This window comes from Danio rerio, chromosome 11, assembly GCF_049306965.1.
Source record: "Danio rerio strain Tuebingen ecotype United States chromosome 11, GRCz12tu, whole genome shotgun sequence".
Taxonomy (NCBI): Eukaryota; Metazoa; Chordata; class Actinopteri; order Cypriniformes; family Danionidae; genus Danio; species Danio rerio.
Genome location: NC_133186.1, coordinates 37831385 through 37852362, shown reverse-complemented (window position 1 = coordinate 37852362; position 20978 = coordinate 37831385). Strand labels below are relative to the sequence as shown.

Genomic DNA, 20978 nt, shown 5'->3' with positions numbered 1-20978 from the left:
TTGAACTAGAGCCCTCGGAGGAAACTCACACAAACATGGGGAGAACATGCAAACTCCACTCAGAAACACCAGCTGATCCAGTTTTTGTTGTGAGGCTAACATATTATAACCTTCCATTCCCCTTGAAATGTCATTTTCTTTTCACTCTGGTGACATGGAATTCCTTTAGGGCGGGGTTATCTTATCCTGTAGGGGGCGGGGCTATCAGGGTGTGTCTTGTTTCTGCTCTGCCTTCATCAATCTTTTTTTTAATTTTGTTTGCAACACCCATGTTCAAGTTTATGCACATCATTAAATTAATTTAAATTATTAAAAAATGTAATTATTATTTTTTCATGCATTCATATAGTTATTATTATTACAAATACATACATATTATATTTATATCCCTATATTCATTCCTTTTATTCATTTTCCTTCGGCTTAGTACCTTTACTCATTAGAGGTTGCTACAGCGGAATTGAACAGTGGAGTGGCTAACCACTGAGCCACAGTGTCGTCTCTCTCTCTCTCTCTCTCTCTCTCTCTCTCTCTCTCTCTCTCTCTCTCTCTCTCTCTCTATATATATATATATATATATATATATATATATATATATATATATATAATTAATCACAATACAATTTACATTGAAACAACATTAAATAAAACTACAATACCATACAAAAACAAATTGTATATAACACGTACAATACATGATGCCAAGTTCACAATTTATATTTATAGATAAATATATAAGAACAAAGAAATAATATACTACATGAACCAATCTGACAAAACATAAGAAATATATAAAATATTACATGATATTTAAAGTTGCAAATTTAAAGTATATCATCTAATTTTAATTATCCATTAAACTTTACATACATGGGCAACACGGTGGCCTCACAGCAAGAAGGTCAATGGTTGGAAAGTCCCAGTTGGGCCAGTTGGCATTTCTGTATATAGGTTGCATGTTCTCCCCGTGTTGCTGTGGGTTTCCTCCGGGTGCTCCGGTTTCCCCGACAGTCCAAAGACATGCGCTATAGGTAAATTAAATAAACTAAATTGTCCGTAGTGTGTTTGTGTGAATGAGTGTGTATGGATGTTTCCCAGTACTGGGGTGCAGCTGGAAGGGCATCCACCGTGTAAACCATATGCTGGAATAGTTGGTGGTTCATTCAGCTGTGGAACCCCTGATAAATAAAGGGACTAAGCTGAAGTAAATCAAAATGAATGAATTTGCCTACATGTCTTGGAAAATACAAACTTAAATACAGAAAGGTACTGCAGTTTACTGCCATATTACATTTAAAAATGAATTTTGCTACTGAAACGGTACGCTTCAATACAGATGATGCTTCAGAATGCAAAGTAATGTTTAAATAATTTTTTTAAATTCTTTTTGCAGCAACAACTGTATGTGGCCTCTGCGGTGGGAGTGACGCATATGGCTCTGCACCGCTGTGATGTCTACGGCGAGGCCTGTGCTGACTGCTGTTTGGCCCGGGACCCCTATTGTGCCTGGGACGGCAAATCCTGCTCTAGATACTCAGCCTCGCAGAAAAGGTAAATATGCTAAAGCATGCAAATAATGTTCTTAACAAAGATCAGATTCCTGGCATGAGGAATCAGAAGAAAAATTAGCCTCATTTCCTTATTTCTAAGAACATTGAGCTTTGTAACTGAAATTCATTTGTTTGCATGCAATTAGATGCATTAATCATTTGGGAAGTCACTGTTTTAATTCACTCCAAATTGTTTGATTTGTTTGAATGTCATTTAACGATTCAGATTTTGGGATTTTCCCAAATGTTGCAAAAGAAGTTGAAATCCCTGAACAGTTTCTTCTGTTGAACTCAACACGTACTGTAAGATTATGTGTTAAGGCTCACACATCATGGCATTGTGATGTGATGTTGATGAGTGAAACACTGCTTTGTGAAAATTTCCAACTTTCACAATCAGTTTTTACCCAATCATGAATTAATTTTAGAACTGTGTTCGTTACACATACATATAATAAAAAGTGGTAGTTTAATAATCTCCTACAATCATGCTCTCTATAAAACAACCAAACTAAACTTAAAGCATATAATGAAAAATGCTTCATATTTAATCCTCTGGCCGTCTTTGTTTAGGGGTCAGTACTATGCAGTCAGCCTTGAAATGTTATTCTTTTTTTATTTATATAATATTTTTGGTTTATTATTTAGATTTTTGAGTAGATTGTCAAATTTTATACACTTTGCATATTTAAAATATGCATAAGTACTACTTGCAGACTATTTTTGTCTGCAAATAGGCAAGTGTTTTTTTTTTTTTTACCCTTTAACATATCCACATCATCGCCAATCATGATTTTGATGACAAAAGTAGCCAGGTTTCTTCTTGTTCTAAAAAATCTAATTATTATTTCAGTTTTTGTTGCATTGACACAGTTTTTTCAGTGCTACAACAAACCAAATCATTTAGTGAAGTTACATTCAGTTAGTTCAGAAAGTTCGGTTTCTCCAATCACTATTCTTAACTCCAGTTGTACAAATTGAGTAGGTACAGAGAGTTATTAAGATAATAATTAAATAACCAACCAGATTTATTGGAATAACCAAGTTTTGTAATCAGATGAGGTATCTACTAAATTTTTCCCCTATGTGATATGCTTTCATGCTCTGACAATTACAGATGGAAATAATCTCTTATTTTGTCTGATTAGCTTTCGTGTAGATGCAGCCATTGACATATTAAATATACAACAATATTCAGATTGAATTCTTAAATATATTAATTAGTTTTGCATAAAAAAATCTACAAAGCTAATATCTGAAATCCGTCAGAACAGCAGAAACTGCTGCAACAGAATCTCTAGCCTAATATGACAGTGAAGGCAAAACAGGTGATTTTCCTCACATTTTAAGATCATAAGGATGAACAGCATGAAATGCCATTAGTCTACAGAGATTTTCCAGTATTACTATGTTGCAGTTGGGAGATCCCAATAATTATCCCTGAAAAAGCCAAAGCAAACACTAGCAGATAACTGTGGGATAAATACAGCACTACAACAGACAAAAGAGAGAGATCGACTTAGAATGTCCCTTACCTGTTCTATAAGGATTTATTCAGCTGTAGTTTAAATTTTAAGCTGAGTTTTTCTCCCTAATGACTTATTATGCCGTCTCTGTCACCATCTTGTGGCAGAACGTCAACCGTTAATTTCTTTGCTCTGCTCAGTATGACAAGCTCATAGCCAACAACTTGCTGAATCTCTGAAATTCTAAAATCTCTGAAATAGTTTTAAATTAGGCACTGTCCTTATAAATAAACTGCAATTATTGCAATCTAACTACAATCTTGCCTAAAAAGCCTCAAAGTACATTATGTTGTCCAACAGCTGCATTATTTGTCGTGAGTTTATTCCTTTGCTTCTCATGTGGGTGGAGTAATACACAAGAGTGAAGAGGCTGTACGAGTGCTGTTATTGCAGAATATCGCACTGCTATCAGCCAATCTGATTCAAAACTGTATATATATACAGTTGAAGTCAGAATTATTAGCCCCCCTGATTTATTAGCGCCCCTGTTTATTTTTTTCCCCAATTTCTGTTTAATGAAGGGAAGATTGTTTCAGCACATTTCTAAGCATAATAGTTTTGAAAACCTATTTCTGATAACTGATTTATTTAATATTTGCCATGATGACAGTAAATAATATTTTACTAGATATTTTTCAAGACACTTCTATACAGCTTAGTGACATTTAAAGGCTTAACTAGGTTAACAAGGTGAACTAGGCAGGTTAGGGTAATTATTCAAATTATTCTATAATGATGGTTTGTTCTGTAGACTATTGAAAAAAATAGCTTAAAGGGGCTAATAATTTTGTCCCAAAAATAGTTTTAAAAAAATTCAAAACTGCTTTTATTCCAGCCAAAATAAAACAAATAAGACTTTTTCTAGAAGAAAAAAATATTATCAGACATACTGTGAAAATTTCCTTGCTCTGTTAAACATCATTTGGGAAATATTTAAAAAAGAAAAAAAATCAAAAGGGGGCTAATAATTCTGACTTCAACTGTATAATTGTCTAATAAGATGTGTTTTTTACTACATTTGTAATATGCTTTGATGCTCGGATGTTTACAGATGGAAATAAATCTCTTATTTTGTCTTATTGGCTTCCTTTTAGACGCAGCCGTCGACAAGACGTGAAATACGGGAACCCCATACGCCAGTGCAGAGGATACAATTCCAACAGTAAGCTATTAGTCTAACGTCTCTTAATATTTGTAAATACACTGCTTTAGTGCATATAAGCTCAATAAATAGACTTAGTCCTGTCTGTTTTGTTTGTAAATACGCCTGTCGAATAAACATTTTTACGCACAACTAAATCACTCCTAGTTAATGCTGCTTTGACACATTTATCAACATCATCAGCTCATACAGTACGTTCAGTTTTAGGCACTTTCATTAATTCGTGAGATTTGTTGATGTGGATGAAGCGTGTGTGTGAAATTCAGTCATGTTTTATTGAATGAGCTGTTAACAGAAGAGTGTGTGTTTACATGAGCTCAGTCTGCTGGTTTTGTTGTAATGGTTTGATGTGGAGGATTGAGGAGTGACGTGTTTGTTGTTGTTGTTCAGTTAATAAGAACACACTGGAGACGGTGCAGTATGGGGTGGAGGGCAGCAGCACCTTTCTGGAGTGCCAGGCCAGATCACCACACGCTGCCATCAAGTGGCACCTTCACAGAGACAACAGCGACCGGAGGAGAGAAGTGAGTACAGTATACACACACACACACACATACTGTACATGTACAGGCATGAATAAATACAGCAGATGCAAAGAATGTGAGTCAGTGACCTTATTGGAAAGAGACAGTTTTTTTGATTGTAGATTAATCTGTTCGAAATATCGCTAAACACAGAATTTGCCCATGCAGAAATTTTAAGATTTTTTTAGCCCATCAGGTCTATTTATTTCATGCACAGTTGAGGTCAGAATTATAAGCCCCCTGAGTTATTAGTTCCCCTGTTTATTTTGTCCTCAATTTCTGTTGACTATATTGAAAACAAAATTAGTTTAAAGGGGCTAATAACTTTGACCTTAAAATGTTTTTTTTTTTTAAACTGCTTTTATTCTAGCTGAAATAAAACAAATAAGACTTTCACCAGAAGAAAAATATTATCAGACACACTGTGCAAATTTCCTCGCTCTATTAAACATCATTTGGGAAATATTTAAAAAAAGAAAAAAAAAATTCAAAGGGGTGGGGGGGCTAATAATTCTGACTTCAACTGTATGTAAATGTAAGAATATATTTATTCAGTTTTTATACTAATGTCAGTAATAATATTGACTAATATGCAAAAGTTTATGATTTATTTACATTAAAGTTTGTAAAGTAATATTTTCTGTCCTTTAATAAATATACTATATATAAAATATAATATACTATATTTTAAAATATATAAAAGTTAAAAAGTAGTTTATTTTTTAGTAAATTAAACTACCTATTTATCTTTTTTTTTTTTTTTTTTTTTTTTACAAAATTCTGACCAGGAAATACAAAAAAAGTAGTTTCTGTCAGACCCTGCCACTATAATTTCTGCTGCAAAATAATTTCTTTTTTATATTTTATAATGGGCATTTATATGAATAAATTTGAATGAAATTATATATACTTGTTATATGTTTGTAACATTTAAACATACAGTTTTATCAATTTTCTGTCAATTAAATATGTTAATGAAGTATACATTTTTAGTGTGTGTAATTGCATTACAACTGTTTTTAGGTTGTACCTACTTGTATCTGATAAAATATATTTTGCCAAAATTGTACTAGTCTTTATATAAATATTTTAAATGGTAGCTCAGTGGTTTGCACTGTCGCCGGCTGGGACATGATCACTGTGAATGTGAAAGTGCATGGGTGTTTCCGAGTTCTGGGTTGCAGCTTGAAGGGCATGCGCTGCGTAAAACATGCTGTAATAGTTGGCGGTTCATTCCGCTGTGGCGACCCCTGATAGATAAGGGACTAAGCCGAAGGAAAATGAATGAATGAGAATTAAATTATTTTACATATAACATTAATCTAAAATGTTTAAGTTGAGCTATATATGTAAATATTACATGTTACGTTTTAAATTATATTCAGATTGAATTGTAAATGATAATTTTTTAACATAAAAACATAAAACACAAAAATCACATTTACATATGTGTGTGTAATTATGTACATTAAGTGTATATAAAACTGTATTTACAGTTTAACAATGTTTATCTAATAAAATATATTTTGTCAAAATTGTACTAGTCTTTATACAATATTATACATTTATTTTACATAAAATGATATAACATGTTATTTTAAAACATTTCAATTTAACTATTTATGTAAACTACATTTTAAACATATTAGTAATAAGATTTAATAGTAAATTATATACTTTTTACATAAAAACCTAAAAAAAATAAACATATTAAACTGTAAAATAATATATTATATCATATTTCTGCCATAACAAGCAAATATTGATAATTAGCATGAATTTTACATAAGACATTTATCTAATATATTTCAATTGAGCTATATAGTATATGTGAATATTACATTTTAAATATAAAATTATATTCAGATTGAATTGTAAATTATATTATTTTTACGTAACAATAATAAAAAAAAAACTGTTCGCGCCATTAGCCTTGTGGCTAAGTGCGCCGTACGTCGCATAGCACCATGGTATTCACGGCGACCTGAGTTCGATTCCTGGCTTAAGGTCCTATGCCAATTTTTCCCCTCTCTCTGCTCCCAATGCTTTCTTGTCTGTCTCATCTCAATAAATTGCGAAAAACCCTGAAAAAAAAACTAAATTATATTCAATGTAAAAAAGGACAAAATTAAATTGTAAAATACTATAATGTGTGTGTGTGTGTGTGTGTGTGTGTGTGTGTGTGTGTGTGTGTGTGTGTGTGTGTGTGTGTGTGTGTGTGTGTGCGCTATAACAAGCAATTAGCCTGAATAGGAAACAGTGGCAATAATGCTTGTAAAAGTAATTGCTCCTGTGTGTGTTTGTGCAGGTCCGCAGTGATGGCCGTGTGCTGAAGACGGATCAAGGTTTGCTTCTGCGCTCTCTCCAGTCCTCAGACTCCGGCATCTACATCTGCACGGCCACAGAGAAGAACTTCAAGCACACGCTGGTCAAACTGCAGCTGCTCGTCCTGACCAATCAGGCCGTCAACAACATTCTGGTGGACACGGGACGTCCGGTCGTCTCTCCGCTCCAGTCCAGCGCCTGGACCCCCAGCGCCGGGCAATACAAAGACCTGCTGACCATCCTCAGCCAGCCCGAGATGGGCCTCATAAACCAGTACTGCCAGGACTATTGGCAGTATGGAGACCCTCTGACCGGGGTCATCAAGGCCAAAGACCTCAAAGAGCTCAAGGAGCAGAAGAAACCACGAAATCGCAGACATCACGGGGACGAGGAGGAGACATGAGAGAAAAAAAAAACACAAATTAAACGAGAAAAACTTCCATCAAGTGAACTTCAGAAGGGAAGACATGTCCTTTTAACACATAAAGATGATATCATACACAGTATTTATTGTAGGTTGTATATAGTACCATTCTGTGGATTTCTTTGTACTTAAATAGAAAAATGAATGCTCTTTTGTGTATAAGTACCTAATGGGCGAATATTATTGTAATATTATTTTTCAATTTCCATCTTCCGGGCATTTGACGACTCGTGTATATCGACATGAACTCACAGACTATTGAACTACTCTGAGAATGGAAAGAGCGGACGGGGAGAAATCTTCCCTCTTGGACTCTTCATGCGGAAAATAGGCGGGGCATGCGGCGGTGACATCATAATGCTCTTCACCACTAGTCCCACCCCCTAAGTGCATTCTGGTCCCTCATTGGTTACAATGAAACACCAGCTCATATTGTCTTCCTAATGTCAGTCTACATGCACACAAAACATCGGTTCTCATTGCACAAATGTTTCAAGTAATCATGGCACAACTTTTATTTGTGACTGGATAAGTTTTGACTAATGTACAACAGCTGCTGAGGGCTCTTAGTATGCTTTTATTGTTTTTTTATGCCACTTTTGAAAAGACTACAAGAACAAACCAACTTGCATCATGATGATGATGTCTTGAATCCACATAGAGGAAAGAATGTCCAGGTCATATTTCAAGATTTCATTCATTTGAACCGTTTTGATATACAGTAAGCAGATGTTAATGCTTTATTTTACGGTATTATTGACCTTTTTGAGGCATGTAAACAAAAACAATGGTCCCAACGTATTTCCTGTTTTACATTTTTATTTTTTATAGCTTCCGAGAATCCAAAAAGAGCCACATATTGATAAATAATGTTGTGATAGCTGTTTTAACATTAGGTTATGATTGAATTGCCTTTTGTTACAGATATGAAATAGTTTAATAACAAGCAGGAAATGTTCATGGGCCAATGACATCACCACGTTAAAATGGTCTGTACTATGTTTTAGATATTTTGCCCCATATTTTATAGTAGTGTATTACATTAAAATCAGTATAATTATTAAGTTTGAATTACCATAAACCCAAGTAAATACTAATATTTTAATTACTTCAAAATATTAGTATTCTTAAATTCTTCACAATGTTTATTTAACCAAGAATGGGATTTTATTGACAGTTAAGCCATTATTGATATCATTTTCATAAGCATATCCCCGCTATTTTACTGTTACAAAACATTTAGTAAAGTTTTTTATTTGCATGAAGAACAAATACTAACAATATTTATATATATTTTTCCAAATGGATTTACAAATCTTATCATGGTAGTCATAATTAGGTTTAAAGATAATTACTATTAAAATTACAGTCAAAAAGGCTTCCTTTGTAATATATATGAGCAATATCACATGAGAAATGCCATCAGATTTCCCTTTCGCAATCGGAAGATCACTATAATTGAAGCTGCGGTCACACCAGAGTGTGAATCTGCGAAAAGAGACAGGATTAAACAAGATGATTAGACATTTAAAAAGCGAGCCATTGCTCCATGTTTTAAATTTCTGTTCAGAGATGTCATGTTTTGATCCTCGATTGGTCTCACGCAGTAAAGTGATGTAATTTTGCAGGTCAGAGAGCACCGAAGCAACCTGCGAAACTTGACGCATGACTCTGCGTTTCCGGTGTGACGCATTCGCGGTTTTAAGACTTTGAGTCCCATCTTACACTCAACAAACTACAATTACTATTGTATAAATACAGCACTACAACAAACCATACAATTTTATAATGATTTGATCAGCTGTAGTTTAAAATTATGCTGGGTTTTTTCTCTCCTGTAAGGGCCTATTATGCAGTCTCTGTCGCCATCTTGTGGATGGGCAATGTCAACCGTCTTTGGTCTGTTCAATGACAGGCTAATGGTCTCTCAGAAGTAATAAATATTTAAAAATAGGCACTAACCTTATAAATAAACTACATAGTTGCAATCTAAACAACTACATTCTCGACTAAAAATGCTTCAAAAGTACATTATGTTCTCCAACAGCAGCAATAACTGTAGAGTGTCCTCTGCTTGTTGCTGTATGTGGGAGGAGTACTACACAAGGGTGTAAAGGTAAAGAGCCTGGACAAGTGCTGTTACTTGCAGGTTATTGTGTGGCTATCAGATTCAAGAATCAGACAGAACTGTTGTATAGATACTTTTGCTTCATTCATTCATTTTCCTTCAGCTAAGTTTCTTATTTATCAGGGGTTGCCACAGCGGAATGAACCGCCAACTATTCAGGCATATCATTTACACAGCGGATGCCCTTCCAGCCGCAACCCAGTTCTGGGAATACTTTAACTTTTGGGATGAAATATGATCTGGACAGCTTTTATGAAATTCAGTCAACGATGGCACATAAGTTAAATACAACTTTAGATAAACTGGTGAAGGCTACAATATAATATGAGACGGATCCACATTCATCTTCGAAACGTGTTCACACTGTATAGAGCATTTTATCACGGTTTTAAACTACTCAAGGTCTGGGGAAGCTGGCTTTTCATTGTGTGCATGATTTATGTAGTGGTATCGTAATTACGAAATTCAAGATAGCTACGTTGCAGTTCTGTTCCTATATCTTATGAAAAGGTCAGTGTTGGGCAGTGTTTTTTCCTCCGAGTGGCTTATTCAGGCAAAATGAGGACAACTATTCACCTTAAAGTGATGATGACGAACTGTTTTGTTCGACGGTTGATGCTATTTGAACAGTTTTCCCTGCACAACACACAAGCGGCCCCAAAACCAGTGTCTTGCATCGAGAGGAAATGGTTGTACAATTTCTTGGTATTTTTAAGATGAGTCTTTAGAAATGTTTGTGTTTTTATTTTGTCATCAGTTTGAGACTAAATGCACAGGTGATGTTACTGTGATAATTGTGTAAATGATTTTCCTTTTCCCCTCTTGCTGTTGCTAACTAATAAATTAAAGCTCTATATTTTATAGTAATCCAACTGTTTATCTTTATTTACCTGATGATTCTTTGATCGATTTCAGATTTGTGATAATGTTACATATTGTTTTCTGGAGAAGTAATGATGCATTTGCTGGAGTGAGAGGCAGAAAATGCTATTTTAGATTTTACCTGGTGGTGCTATTTCCCAAGAAATGAGATTTTACAAGCTACGTATATGAATAGTTCATCCAAAAATTACCATTTTTTTATTTAGTACCTCTCACATTTCAGATACGCAAGACTTTCAATAAACACATAAGGTAGAACAATAACCACTTTAAAAGTACTAATTTATACTAAACAGGCTGCTGATGTGTTTTTTAACCGTACAACGGTACTTGAATTATCTGTTGTGGGTCTGTATATACTAAGTAATTTCATTTCATTTCATTTTCTTGTCGGCTTAGTCCCTTTATTAATTCGGGGTCGCCACAGCGGAATGAACCGCCAACTTATTCAGCTAGCTTTTTTACGCAGCGGATGCCCTTCCAGCCGCAATACTAAGTAATATAAACCAATATTAGTGTACTAAGTTTCTACAGCTATACATGGCACTGTATATTAGGCATATTGTTACCCGCTTGTTAAGTGGTGACGTGTTGATGACATGTAATACTGTTTCCGGGTCCAAGTCACCACTCATTTGAGTTGAGAAATCATTCGTTTATGATAACTTTTTATTCATATCACACATTAAAGTTAACTTTTTATAAAGTCATAATGTAACTTACACAACAATCTCTGGGCTTGCTGCATCATAAATACCAAAATTTTAACAATTTATAATAAAATGAATTACTTTCTGGCCATTGGATATCAGGCATGGACATATATATTGCGATCGTGATTTTCGCAAGTATTAAATCTCTTTGTAAACGTTTATAATTACCATTTCACGGGTCTCCCCATTCAGTTGAATAGAGCGCTTGGACCCGAAAGCCGCTTTCTCCTCATACACAAAGTTATTATAGGCGAATACTGTAATATATACAGAATAATATAGGCTAGTATTTAATTATTTTTGTTGTAATTATTATAATTTTTTTTATATAAAAAAAACAATGCTGTGCCGAATCGAACATAGACTGTAAAAGGGTGATCCCATCTAGTAGTTTACGCGACACATCGAAGAAACGTACAATTATCATCTTGTACAAACTTAAATAAATCTACAAAATAGATTAAAGTAAATATAAAATAAAGGCTAATGGATTACATGTTATAACCAACCAAAGTTAATGAAATAGAAAACCGGTTAAAAGTAAGCTTTGTTCTATTCTGTGCTCCCCTGTGAAGTAATTTGAGTTGGTATCGACCGACTAAATAAATTCGCACCGCGCGCTCTTGTTCCGTTTGTCAGTCAAGAACTGCTGAGAGTGAATGACAGATCTCCTCCAGTCCAACACACGTTTCAACTCAACACAAGTAGGTGTAAAATACTTCGAATTTAACAAAACGACTGCTAAAGTTGATATATAAAGCGCTAAGGGTATCAAACAAAACCAGTGTGATTAAAAAAAACCTAAAACTAAAGTTGGTCGATAAAGAAAGAATTGGCTAAAATGATAAACGTTAAACTCGCAGTGACTGGATGTCATCGAAGTAAAGTTGGTTTAATATTTGCACATTCGTGCATTTTAAAGCTCACTGTATAGTTTACCACGCCAATTTGAATATTCAGTCTGAAATGGCATGAAATTTACTTAAAACAACATTAACACAATTTAACTGACTGAACGATGTAGAACTTTGATGGTCACTGGCTGATGATATGATTTCCCTATTTAGCGTTGGCAAATAATTCTTTTCTGATGTTATATTATTAAGGAGAAAGTCTAATTGTGCGAATATAAAAGCAACTTTACCTCCAATTTATCCAATCCTATCAATTGACTTCCAATTTTCGGATGTACAACAAACAAGTTTAAAAACTTCTATTTTAAGTAAAAATTTGCTTGCTTGCTTGCTTGTGTTGCACTTGATTTAGAAGGATGTGGACATTATGGACATTGTTCTAAACACAATGTTTTTGGGGTTTTTTGAAGGCCCCTTACATCTAATCAAATCTATATCAGTGAATAACTAAAAAAAGTGTAAAAGTCTGTCTGTATTGTGTTTTTCGAGTAATGCTAATATTGCTACCAATCACAGTAAGACTTTTTTTTTTTTTTTTTTTTTAGAATAATAACACTATTTTTTACATTTTAATTGTAAGAGATTTGAGGACAAAAAAAAGGAGTTCCTAAAATGTTAATGTTATTAAAAACCTTTGTTTAACTAATATTGACTAAAACTCCAAAAGTTTATATGAACAAACAAACAAACAAAAATAAATAAATAAATAAATAAAGCAGAATTTGGGGTGGGGGGAATTATATTTATACACTATATATTTTATTAGAGCTGCATGATATTGGAAAAGTCTGACGTTGTGATATTTTATTTTGTTGCGACTTATATTGCAATATGAATCCAATTTTGGCAGATGACTTGAATAAAAAATTAGTCAGATATTCAGGTTCAGTAATACAACACGATATCCTGATATCTTGCCCCTAATAATGATAGATCACAATATCAGAGATATATCACAAGAAAACCATCCACAATATATCACATATGTAAAAGAAGAGGGAAAAATGCATCAAAAAGTTATAAGATGTATTTCTTTTGTTAACAGCACATATATTTCTTAGATTTGCCACACTGATGTTCGATCCACCATAACCAGAAGCGCCACCTCATGCATATCATTATTTTGTCCAGCCGCTAGAGCTGGCTGATATGGCACAAATGCAAACTTAATGTTTTTTTCCATATTGAACAATAACAATAAATTTTGATATAAGTTGTTAATGCTGCCAGTTTTCAAGGTATACCACGATTTGGAAAAGTCAAGGTTTTAAAACCGCCAACATTTTCTGTAATATCGTTCCTATGGCATGTATAGGAATTTTTTAATTCATCTTTTTTTGTTTTGTTTTTTTAGGACAACAACAGTATCTCCAGCAGAAAAAATACTCAAAAGATGCCGTTTTAAATTGTAAAGTAACCTGTGTCTTTGAAACAAATGAAGACCGCAGAAGTCAGGACATGTTTACTGCTCCAAACAATTATAAATCTTTCAAAAAAATAAATATATTGTTTTCAAAGGGGGAAAAGTTTTAGTTTTTTACCCAGTCATTTAAAAAGAATATATTTTAGAGCAGCATCTACAAAACTGCGAAACTGTGATATTTTTATTTAAGGTTATCATATTGTCAGAATCTTATACTGGCCCATGCTGATATCCCAACAATGGCTAATGCAACAAAAATTAGAGGGTTCATAATTTACAATTTAAAATATTGTTTATTAGCAAAAACAAATTACACATACATAGTATGTATTTTTTAAGTTAGCTATATAAATGGGCAACACATAGGCTATTTGTTTACTCGCGGCGCGGTAACACATGCAATTATAAACGTAGCCTAATTTGCTAAAGAAGCAAAATAAAAGGAGGATAAATTTAATTCAAAACAGACTGCTTTTTTGTCAATAATTTGATCATCTTTGAATAATAACTCAAGGTTAGTTCACTTTCGTCACTGCTTCCTCTCATTATTTTTTTTATTTTTGTCGTCTTGTCGAGTTTGTTAGCAAAATGCTGTCGGAAATGGTCTTTTGACTTCATGCTGATTGGTTGCTGTGTATTGCTGCTGTGTAATTGGCTCTTAGATCAATATCGAGTAAAAATGTCCAGAGCTGATCATCGATATCGAATAAATTTTAGCGCAATTTAATATAATTTCCCAGCCCTACCTGCTCCTATTGGATAATCAAATGTAATGTAAAGTGCAAACAAGCGACCAACATGGCAGACACGCGAGACTTACTGGCAAGAGGCTTTAGTAAAGATGTTTGAAATACTATTATTAATATTTAGCCAACTGAAAAAATATTGAAATCCTGTTTTCCATCATATTTTACCAGAAACAGCAATGTGAACTTTTATAAATGACGTATGTAGATTTTACCTTCTGAGTTAATAATTTTGCAAAGACCTGTGGAGATTTCTCTGCATGAAAGACTTGCGATTGCCAGATTATCCTGCTGCTGCATTTCCAATATGGTGGGTAATTAAATATGAAAGAAATGTGGATGATGTATCTAGATGATTGACAGGGGACGTAAATAAGCAACATAACAGTCCGTTAATGATGAAGTAGCATCTCCCAAAATTACTCTTGTTACACACTCAAAAGTATATACTTTTTATTCACAAAAAAATTACATCTTTTAGAACGTAGTATGCGAATTGGGACGCAACACTAATTTTTATAGTGTTTTTATATATAATTTAAAAATGTATACATTTGGAGAACTGATTGCAGGCTAGAATTCATCTAATCTGTTAATCTTTTGACATCATGTCTGTCGTATTGTTGTATTTGTCTCAGTTTCCGAATATCATTCCAAACGATGACATACAGCACTTTTCCCTGATACTATACACTACTGTTCCCTGGGTATTGCAGGCATCACATTCAGACAATAAGAAAGGCATCATCACTAGCCTCTTTTGTGTAGTTTGTGCCCCTCAGCAACAGTCAGAGCTGTGTCTCAGTCTTATCTGATCAGTGAGTGGCAGCGGTGGGCACAGTGGCATCAGCAGCTCTACATGCGATGATGGATGATTATCAGACTGAATAGCTGAATATCTGCTCACAAACCCACATGCTTATCTTCTCCACCCATCTGAAGCGCTGCCATCCTTTCAGCATGCCATCATGGGCTGTCATTATTATGGAAAGGCCTCTATTCATGCTATTGTTCACTGTTTCAAAACCTCCGACATGAAAGCTTTGGTTACTTTTTAATCAGCTCGGTTTTTAGCAGGTGCTGTTTTGAAAGTGTAGCACTTTGGGTAAGAAATGAAACCTGATGGGTCTTTATCAGGGTGTGAAATCAGGGAGGAGGAAGGCAATTACTGGTATTGCTATAATAAGTGAGTGTCTTTTGCCTGGATGTGAACAGGACATGATGTTTTGTGGTCTGGACGTGACATTAGTAGGCCAGCGCAGACTCTGATGTCATTGTAAACAGCTTTGGAAGTGGTTTAGATGCAGACGATAAACGTGGATTCATCCTCATTCTTTTATATAATGTCATTTGAGGTTTAAGTGATGCACTGGACTGACAATAAAATGTTGTCATTTCTTATCGGAAGCATGTGGGATCATTGTGTGGCTGGTATTCTCTCATTCACTGTGATGATGAGATTTCTTTGTGTATTAAGTGATGTGAACCAGCAGAGGGCAAACTTTGCTAAGCATTTCTGTATGATTCTCTTTATTGGGGGAATCCTCTTGTAAAGCAGTTTCTTGTGCATCTTTGTTTTTTTTTTTTTTTAAATACAATTTTTTAATTTTAAGATTATTTTTATATTCAATTAATTTAATCTCTCTCATCACTCTCAAATTCTCACGATTTCTCATCTGAATTGAATTTTTAATTGACAGATTTTAGACAAGCTGTATAAAATACAAGTATCCCATACATTTTGAAATAAAACTGTTGAGGATAAAAACCAAATAAAGCCCTGGGCTTGTTTCCATAGTGGTCCTCGCTGGTAAATAAAACAGTATGGCTTTAAAATACAGTTAATGCATAAAACAAACAGTATCCACATTTTAGAACAGGAACAAAATTATTAACAAATGCATATATTACTTCATTCATTCATTCATTTTCTTTTCGGCTTAGTCCCTCCCTCTACTAATCAGGGGTTATCACAGTGGAATCAACCGCCAACTTATCTAGCATGTTTAACGCAGCGGATGCCCTTCCAGCTGTAACCCTATTCACAAAACAACAACAAAATAAAATGTCATCATCCACCATGCAAACTAGTTATCCTCATCAAACAACCATCTTCTGACCGCCTTTTTGAACCTTCTTAATCCACCATGCAAGTCAAACTGTATTTCTCCTGTATATCCTTAAATCTTTTTTTTTTTTTTGTCTTCACCAGCAGATGGCAAAGGACAAAGATAATTAAAGTTTGTAGCAGAAAAGAAGAACAGTGTCAACAAAGTCAAAACACTTCAGGTAGGGATGTTCCTCCATGCCATAAAAAAAGCTTCAGGCTGTTAATGTAACTGTCTACCTAAAACACAGGGTGTCCACGAGGTCTTAACTCTTTAATTCACTTAAATATCGTGTTGTATGTCTTAAATCATGTTAAACAGGTCTTCATTTTTCTTTGTCCAAGTAAAGCTACCCAATCACTAATAATCCATCTTAGAACTTTTCATATATATATATATGTTTCTATTGCAAAGAGATAAAAATCACAACAGCTGTTAAACATGTTTACAGCTAATTATCCTAATTAAATTACTTAAGCAGGAGAAGAAACCTAAAGAAACACCTCCCTTTACATTAATACAAAAACCATTTACTGAAGTAACCAGGGGCGCCCCCAAGGGGTGGCCGCGGCCACCCTAGTGCAAATTTTATCCACCCTTATGGCCACCCCAATATGAATTAGTTGTTGATATTATTCATTTAAATGTACTTGCATAAATTCACAGCATTTCAATAAATAAATTGATTAATAAATAAAAGGCAGCCAATAAATTATTGTGGATTGATCAGCGCCACTGACGTAGCTGATTCACTGAGATTGCACACTTTTAATTAAGAGATTACTATTTTTGAAATGAATAAATTGTGTTTTATCCCATTGAAAACCACAAATCCAAAAAAAATAATAATAATAATAGATGCATTTTAAAATCAGCTTTTCAAAATTGAGCTTATTTAGCAACTTATTTTGCTGGTTGAGTTAAAAGGGCCAAAAATCTCAATGATTTTGTGTGTATTTTGCAAAAAGGTACATCAAAAGAATTGTTTTAATAATATTGTGGCTGGTAAAGGAGCATGTATAAATGATAGTATTAGGGTCGGTATAGTAAGTGTGTATACAGTATGTAGTAATGTCTTTTGTTTAGTTTGTTCATTGGTTTATTTTTTTATTCATTCATTAATCTTCATTAATTTTAGACATGGCATATACTGTATGTTGTACAATTAAAGAATGTGAAAAATAACTTTTCTGAAAGGTGTTTTTAAATAAAATATTGATTTTTATTTGGTTTGCACGTGTACTTGCTGAACTATTTCAAGGAATAAACTACAATATTTCAAGAGTAATTAAAGGAATTAATTAAAACTTCATTATTTCTTTTACCAGAAACAAAAATATAACATTACTCATTATTCACAATATATGCACAATTCATTATTGTTTTGTGTGCCACCTCAAGATTTGGTGTAGCCTTACCTGGCCACCCTTAAGAAAACTTTATTGGCGGAACCACTGAAAGTAACTGGGCCACCAGAGAAAATCCTTGCTGTGTAACCCCGTATAAATCTAAAATTTCATTCATAATGGTTTTACAAGGGTCTTTAAACGTCTTAAATGTGACGTAAAGAAACCTGCAGAAACCCTGAATGATTAATAATCAATGATTTCAGCATGAACTCTCCATGCAGCATATAAGAAATCACTCCAAACGGCCATATTTAATCATTCAGGATGTGTTTATTCTGAAAGCATGAAAGTCAGTTGAAGAATACAGAGGTTAAAGTGGAGAGAGGCCAGTCCTCAGTGTATTCACAGGTTCACAGTCAACCACACTGAGATAAAACATCAGAGAGAATGTGGAAATCAACACACATCGAACACCAAAGGCAATAGTGAAGCACTATTTCAAAAAAATTGCTTTGAGTTGTGTAACACAGTATCTAGTTGCGGTTTTAGTATACACAAATGCTATAGAAAAACTTTCAGACCTACATGAAACATCGTTTACCACTCGTTTTTTTATTTTATTTTAGGTCTCACCAGTTTAAGCTTTTAGTAAGAAATCAGTGACAGAAAAACAAATAACATCTCAAAGATAGAACAGATCAAGGTATGGGATAGGGTTCATAAGGTAATATAATAGTAAAGAGAAAAGAAATGACAATGACACATGTGAGATCTAAGCTGACTACAATAGAAACCTGTAACAGAACACACACACGCAAACACACACACACAATCCATGTGGTGTGTCATCTTGAAATCAATAGACTACTGACAGCGTAATTGCAGATCAAGGCCTTCTTCAGTCAAACCTCCACTGACTCCTATGATGTTTGGAAAATTACAGTATGTCGCCGCTGCACAACAATTACAGATCATTGGCCACCGGAGGGGAAACTGCTCTTGTTCGTGACAGGCTGTTAATAATTGTCCGATAGTTGCACTGGCTTCATCTGTCCTGCTTAAGTTTTGACCTGGATAACATTACTATTGTCAACTTTAACGTAGGACACGTCAATCAGAAATTTAGCGCTCAGACGGACACCGACATTGACGTTAGCATCACAGTATCGCAGTTGTAGACTATTGCTCATATTAAGAGGTCGACCGTTTCTTTTGCTTTCAATAAATATGCTCTTTTAATCCTACATCACCTGCCGTTTCTGTGCTAAAACATGTTCGTGTACTGAACTTAGGACAGCACAAAATTAGTTGTCAAATTTAAAAACGCATAAACTGAAATGAGTAAATACTGGCAGAATGAGTTACAGATGTGTCTAGTGAAGCATGAATGAGAAAAATCTGTATAAAATTGCAAAATCTTGCTGATGGGAGACTTTTAAAATGAGGGTTTGTTTACAGTACAATGTTAAAAAAAAAGTTGTCAAAAAATAATTCCCATTTACACACAAAAACAACTTAGAATGCTTTATTCTGCCTAATATTTGTTGGCTCCAAGACAATATAAATGTCCCTGAATTAAAAACTATAATATAACTAATAATTAAAATTGTTCATGTTTATGATCAGATTAACAGGGCTAGATTTCATTAGCATTAATAAATGTTTATCGTTCACAAACAATAGAGTGCTGCAGGGAGGATTTTTGTAGGTCAAAGTTACTACATCTTGGTTCCCTCTAAAAAATTAAATAAAATAAAAAAATAAAATAATAATAATAATAATAAACATCTACAAAAGTCAAAACAAGACAGGCAAAAGGCAGAAGTAAAAAGGTAAGCTAAGCATCATCTACGTTATGGTCAGTGAGTTTGAATACACAAAAAAGTTGACTTAAAATAAGTGAGTAAAGCTGTTGCTTTTAAAATGATTAGTTGACTTAAAGTGAGTAAACCCTTTTCCATAACATTTTTAAGTAAATGAACTGCATAATTATAATAATTAAGTTAATCAACTTAACAGTTAGGGTGTCACGGTGGCTCAGTAGTTAGCACTGTCACCTCACAGAAAAAAGGTTGCAGGTTTAAGTTCTGGCTGAGCCAGTAGGCATATCTGTGTGGAGTTTGCATGTTCTCCCTGTGTTGGCGTGGGTTTGCTCCGGTTTTCCCTCACAGTCCAAAAACATGCAGCATAAATGAATTCGATGAACTAAAGTGGCCTTAGTGGGTGTGAATGTGAGAGTGTATGGGTGTTTCCCAGTACTGGGTTGCAGCTGGGAGGGAATCTGCCGTGTAAAACATATGCCGGAAAAGTTGGCGGTTCATTCCGCTGTGGTGACCCCTGATAGACTAAGCCAAAGAAAAATGCATGAATAAATGATATTAACAGTTCAAAGTTACAGTGGGTTTACTCCCTATCTAAGTTGAGTTAACTTTTGTCAATTGTTGAAGGCCACAGCCTTGATTGGTTTGGGACATGTGGAGCTGCACATTAATGGATTTGCCCTTCAGTGTTTGGATTTTCAGCTGTGAACTGAACTGAATTAACCTGACTTTGAAAACTGGACTGACACAATCTCAATTTATTAGAACTTCTATGTTAATCTGCTTTGACACAGTCTATATTGTAAAAGCGCTATAGACATAAAGATTAATTCAATTGATGCTACCTTCGAGGCAATGGGTTTACTCACTTTAAAATAGATCACTTTTTACTGTGTACTTTTCACTATAGTGTGATCATGAGCATTGAGAAGCTGAAAAATGATTTGTTTTTCTGTTTGGTCTCATGACTTACGATGTCAGCCGGTGCTGTGCTGTTTAATTGGTGTCGGTAAACTGGCTGTTTCAGCTATTGTACAACGGCTGCTATCATTTCTACAGAGAGAGATGAAGATCTTACCTTAAAAAAGGTAAGATAAACATATTATCCCTCCTGTGAATTGTTTTTTTTTATTATTCACATATTTTCCAAGTGATGTGTAACAGAGCAAGAACATTTTTCACAGTGTTTTCTATTATATTTTTCTTCTGGAAAAAGTCTTGTTTGTTTTTGTTTTTTTTTTTTTGCTGGAAATAAAAATATATATTTAAAAAAAAAAAGTTGATTACAGAACAAACCAATATTGTCTAATGACTTGCCTAATTATCCTAACTTGCCTAATTACCCTAGTTAGGCTTTTAACTAAGCTGAATACTCGTATCTTGG

At 34.2% G+C, this 20978-nt stretch overlaps 1 protein-coding gene and 1 long non-coding RNA gene across 5 annotated transcripts in view; both read left to right on the top strand.

The window, feature by feature from the left end:
* sema3fb (sema domain, immunoglobulin domain (Ig), short basic domain, secreted, (semaphorin) 3Fb) overlaps nt 1-10506 on the top strand; it is a 135404-nt gene extending 124898 nt beyond the window's left edge. For 2 of the 4 annotated variants that reach the window (XM_068224391.2, XM_021479878.3), the window contains 4 exons: nt 1394-1551; nt 4171-4238; nt 4629-4762; nt 7071-10506. In XM_068224391.2, coding sequence (XP_068080492.2) covers nt 1394-1551; nt 4171-4238; nt 4629-4762; nt 7071-7490 — 780 coding nt within the window. In that variant the 3' untranslated portion in view covers nt 7491-10506. Of the gene's footprint in view, nt 1-1393; nt 1553-4159; nt 4239-4628; nt 4763-7070 lie in introns of all 4 variants that reach the window. The other 2 variants (XM_068224390.2, XM_068224389.2) reach the window with 1 other exon arrangement.
* Nucleotides 10507-11868: 1362 nt separating this feature from the next.
* LOC141376651 (uncharacterized) lies at nt 11869-19540 on the top strand. Its single transcript, XR_012387278.1, has 2 exons — nt 11869-11938; nt 16530-19540. It is a non-coding gene; the product is annotated as an uncharacterized lncRNA (long non-coding RNA).
* Nucleotides 19541-20978: the final 1438 nt, after the last annotated feature.